Source organism: Colias eurytheme, chromosome 6, assembly GCF_061535395.1.
Source record: "Colias eurytheme isolate Ceu_HAF_F1 chromosome 6, ilColEury1 Martin Lab GWU primary, whole genome shotgun sequence".
Lineage (NCBI taxonomy): Eukaryota > Metazoa > Arthropoda > Insecta > Lepidoptera > Pieridae > Colias > Colias eurytheme.
The window spans coordinates 7,637,479-7,642,058 of NC_142985.1; the positions used below are offsets into that span (position 1 = coordinate 7,637,479).

Sequence of the window (4,580 nt, forward strand, 5' to 3'; positions counted from 1 at the left end):
GCCGAATTGATAACCTCCTCTTTTTTTTTGAAGTCGGTTAAAACTTAAAACTACTGTGTACGAGAATAAATACGTTGACATAAATACGTATTATCGCTACGCCAGTTACGCGGCAACTGGCCTGCGGCCGCCGACAGGCAACATTTTTGTCGCCGTGCGCGCACTTGCATTGAAACCAATAGATAGGGCGACAGTTGCGTCGCGGGCTTGTCTCCGAACCCGCGGACAAAAAAGTCTCCCGGGTGTTGCGTCGCTACGTGCGCGCACTTTCATACTAGCCCATGGGCGGAGAGACAAAATAGTTGCGGAGACAAAATAGTTGCGGAGACAAAGTTGCTCGTGCGCGCTCGCTCTAATATCAGCTGTTCCCTGTCGACTGCCGAGCGTTCTGACTTTCAATGTCAAAGTCAATTGACACTTGATACGATTTTCCGTGTATTTTCCTTCAATAGCAATCATTTCAATCGGATCTATACTGTTATTGAATATCAAATATCTTATATTTAAAAATCTTAAAGGCCGGAAAATAGCATGAGAGTGTAATGATAATACGTACTGTTGGTATTTAAATTACTGTGATATAAAAATGGATTTGCCTTATGAGGTACGTAACTTTTCTTCCGCAATTTAAACTAGTTTCTTTGTTTGCGTTAATATTGCCTTTATTGCCTACAATTTTTTCACGTGATAACGATTTGCACCTACCAAACTAATTTTGTCAATGACAATGCTTTCAAATATGAGACAATTATAGTGTTCTTCTAATTCTTCCATTCAATTTACATGTTAACAAGGAAAATATTTAAGTACTTATTCACTTTAGATTTTATGTTACTACACTATGTACTTATGTTATTATTTCTATATTTATGTCTTTATTTGTAGATATGATAATAAGTGATCAGAGAGGTAGAATCCTTTCTTGTGTTATTGAGCTTGAACTATGGTATACTGTATAGGTAGGTAGGTAGGTATGGTACTAATATTCATAACTTTTTCCAGGTTCTTGTGTACATATTTAAATACTTACCAAAATCAGACAGAAAGGCTGCTAGTGAAACATGTAACGCATGGTACTTAGCAGCAAATGATTACTATTTTTTGAAGAAAAAAGTAGTTATTCTGTATAAAGTGGATTTAAATTGTGAAACTTCACCATTAGAAATATTTGAAAATTCCGAAATAGTCTATAGCAATTTTCTTTTCAAAGAAGTAGAAATATCAAATAAACTCAACTCCTTTTGGGATAAAAATGGTGAAAATATAAGATGTTTGACACTACAAAACTGTGATGTAAGAGAATTAGTTTTTGTAAATATTTTACAAAAATGTACAAATTTAGAAACATTAAATATAGAAAACTGCAAAGATTTATTCATGTCTGGTTGCCTTTTAGAAGGGAAAACTGATGGTTTAGTGACTGACAGCTTAAAAAACTTAAAATGTCTAAGTTTGTCTGGAAATCAATATTTAACAGATGCATTGTTCAGCAGATTTGTCAAAACAGCACCATATTTAGAAGAACTAAATTTATCTGCATGCTCTTTACAATTTCATTTGGGCCTAGTGAAGAGGTTCTATCCACCTGGAAGTAATATTTTCGAAAATCCTTCAGAGAGTGTCTTGACTTTCTATTTTGTATTGCAATATTTAGTTACCAGAGTGAAAAATATAAAAAGATTGCTATTTTCGAAAACTTTAATAGATGGTGCAGCATTGAAATTGCTATCTGAAACTGAACACTTAAGATTAGAATACCTTCAAGTGTACTCCTGCGACCAGCTAACAAATACAGGCATATTATCATTGACAGCACACCAAATATATTTAAAAGATCTCGATATTGGATTATGTTCTCGAGTGACTGACCAATCGTTGGTATATATTTGTAGTAATCTTACAAACCTGGAAAGTTTAAACATCCGGAGGTGCCGAGCTGTTACTGACACAGGAATAGCAGAATTACAAAAGCTGAAAAACCTAAAAAAGATAAATATATCACAATGTGAACTTATAAGTAAAGATGGTATTAAAAATGGGATCTGTTTGGAACCAAATCATGCATTAGAAGAATTAGATGTAAATTCTCTCAACCTAGACCAGGATGGACTCATAATGATCTCAGAAAATCTCCCCAATCTAAAGTACTTAGATATCAGTTATTGTTTCAATGGTGTCACAGACAAATCAATACAAGTTATATTTAAAAATCAAATTCTATTGCATACACTGAAGTTAAGTCATTGCGACAAAGTATCAGATGCTGGACTAACAGGCATGGGGAAAATTGATGATGAGACTCAGGATGAACCTGTAATGTCCAACTATAATGAATCTGTTTCTCATAACAGAATACATTTAGGATCCAGGGCAGAAGAAGAGATTGTGCGTGATGCAAAAAGAAAACATGAAGTTATGCGCATGTGCGAAAAGCTGTCTATGGACTCCTTTAGTGGTTACTCTTTGGCTCGAATTAAGAGCCTCAAAGAGTTAGACATCAGTGGTTGTAATCGAATAACAGATGTCAGTTTAACATATGCCTTTGCATTTAAGGAACTTGTAAATATAAACCTTAGCCGTTGTCAACAAATTACTCATGAAGGTATCAAACATCTAGTCAAGAATTGTCCTAGTATTGAATACATTAATTTAATAGATTGCTATAATTTAAAAGATGAAGCTGTAATTGAAATTGTCAAAGGTCTGTACAGATTACAGCAGTTGGAATTAAGGGTATGTACATACAGGTATTTTTATTTAATGTTACCATATATGTGTTCAAATTATTCTTCATGTTAATATTATGTTCACGTTATCACATATGATAACTGATAACGATTATTTTTATAACTTTCCACCCAGTTATCAGTTGTGATTGCATATTTATTGATTGCATGAATTTTCTGTTTACGTCATTTTTACATGTAGAAACTTAACAAATAATTCTTATTACAGGGATGTAATCAACTTACGGATAAGACGCTGGAAGGGGTGAAAAACCACTGTCAGAAACTTAAGTTTCTCGATGTTCAAGGATGTCGCAATATGTCGGCGGAACTTGCTTGCACCATCGGAGTGTTGCCGACCTTGCACACGGTACTCATTTCGAAGCCAGGACCTTATATCTCTGATGGAGTAAAGGCCAGGTCCCCAGCTCCCACCTTTCTACCAGCTCTCATGAGAAAATTGCGTTTGCATTAATTTTTTTCTTACGAAAGTTGTAATTAAGTAATCATTACTTGCAACAATGATTATTAGCATGTCATGTGAAACAAAGTACAAAGTGCAATAAATGTAGATTTATGATATAAAATTAAATAAAAAAAATTAATTTTCTTTTACAATGTAATAATTATTTACACTAAAAAATTATTTACATTAATAATTATAAGTATTAGAAATTATTTTTTCTACTATTATTCGGGAATGTAATTTGTGATAACTATCAGAAGCTAAGTACACACACAAAACAAATCAAATTTTAAGTGTACCTAGCTACTAATTTTTTTGTTGTAAAAAGAATACTATTCTTTTTCAACATGCTTGTACCTATTATCCTTGTTTGTATGACATCGACTCCTTTAGTTAATTCTGACCAGCTTCAAACAGACGGATAATTCGAACATTGGTGACAATATAATAATTTCACGAGTTTATCATAAAGCGTGATTTTTAGATTGTTTAAATTTAATTTATTAAAATGTTTATGTATCTGTGATATTTGTACCTCATATGTATAAAAAAATACATTGTTCTATATTTTGGTTTTAATTATTGTTGTATAATTATTAAACATGAGATAGTTTCCAATTTCAATGGCAAAAATGCAGCTATACTGTTCAGATAATATTTTGGTTAATAAGATAAATAAAAGATGTTATTTTTTCAATCCTTTAATACATTACATTTAAAAATAACTTATACATTTAATTTATGCCTATACATATTTAATAATATATTCTATCCTATTAACATTTGTTCGTATTTTATTTTAATGTTATTATACAATGAAGTAATCCTAATTTTACAGCTATAATCCCGTTCCACGGTAAAAAATGCAATTTTTCCTTCCTATGTAATTTTTTTAAAAGCTTTAACCAAATTTACATTTATCTATCTACATACACATTTCAGACTGCATTTCAACTACGGAAGGGGAACATAGCATTCGCATATTATGATATTCTAAAACAAATGACATTGGCGCGACCAATGCTTGATTTGGGTTTGCCGAAGCGGTAAAAAAATCATCCCAGTATCAAAACTAAAGATTCGGGGTCGGGCTCGACAACAAAAGCAGAGTCTTATAAAATATATAGGTATATATATATACGTTTAACTGAAATTATATACATAACAGCATAATTGATACCAAAGCTAATGGTAAACTCGTCATGTGGCTATTCACATATTTTAAAAGGAACCAGTCCCTGCTACGCTGTAACCAGCAAATATATTCTTAGTATACATCAATTTGTGTATGAAAATAAAATAAACTTATCTTCCCAGGGTTATAAATACATTTCATGTGACAAAATGATTCTTAAAACAACTTAACGAGTTTTTTCTTTCATCATAAA

At 32.1% G+C, this 4,580-nt stretch overlaps 1 protein-coding gene across 1 annotated transcript; it reads left to right on the forward strand.

Annotated features, from left to right (window-relative positions):
• Positions 1–394: 394 nt before the first annotated feature.
• LOC149907801 (uncharacterized) lies at positions 395–3,502 on the forward strand. The gene is made up of 3 exons (XM_090102897.1): positions 395–604; positions 1,003–2,733; positions 2,956–3,502. The coding sequence occupies exons 1-3, from the start codon at positions 587–589 to the stop codon at positions 3,199–3,201; spliced, it is 1,995 nt and encodes a 664-aa protein (XP_089959023.1). The 5' UTR covers positions 395–586; the 3' UTR covers positions 3,202–3,502.
• Positions 3,503–4,580: the final 1,078 nt, after the last annotated feature.

Bases quoted from the DNA above. Each gene is read 5' to 3' on its own strand.
- LOC149907801 (XM_090102897.1), top strand. The intron at 2,734-2,955 runs GTATGTACATAC...TTCTTATTACAG, and splicing joins TACAGCAGTTGGAATTAAGG to GGATGTAATCAACTTACGGA.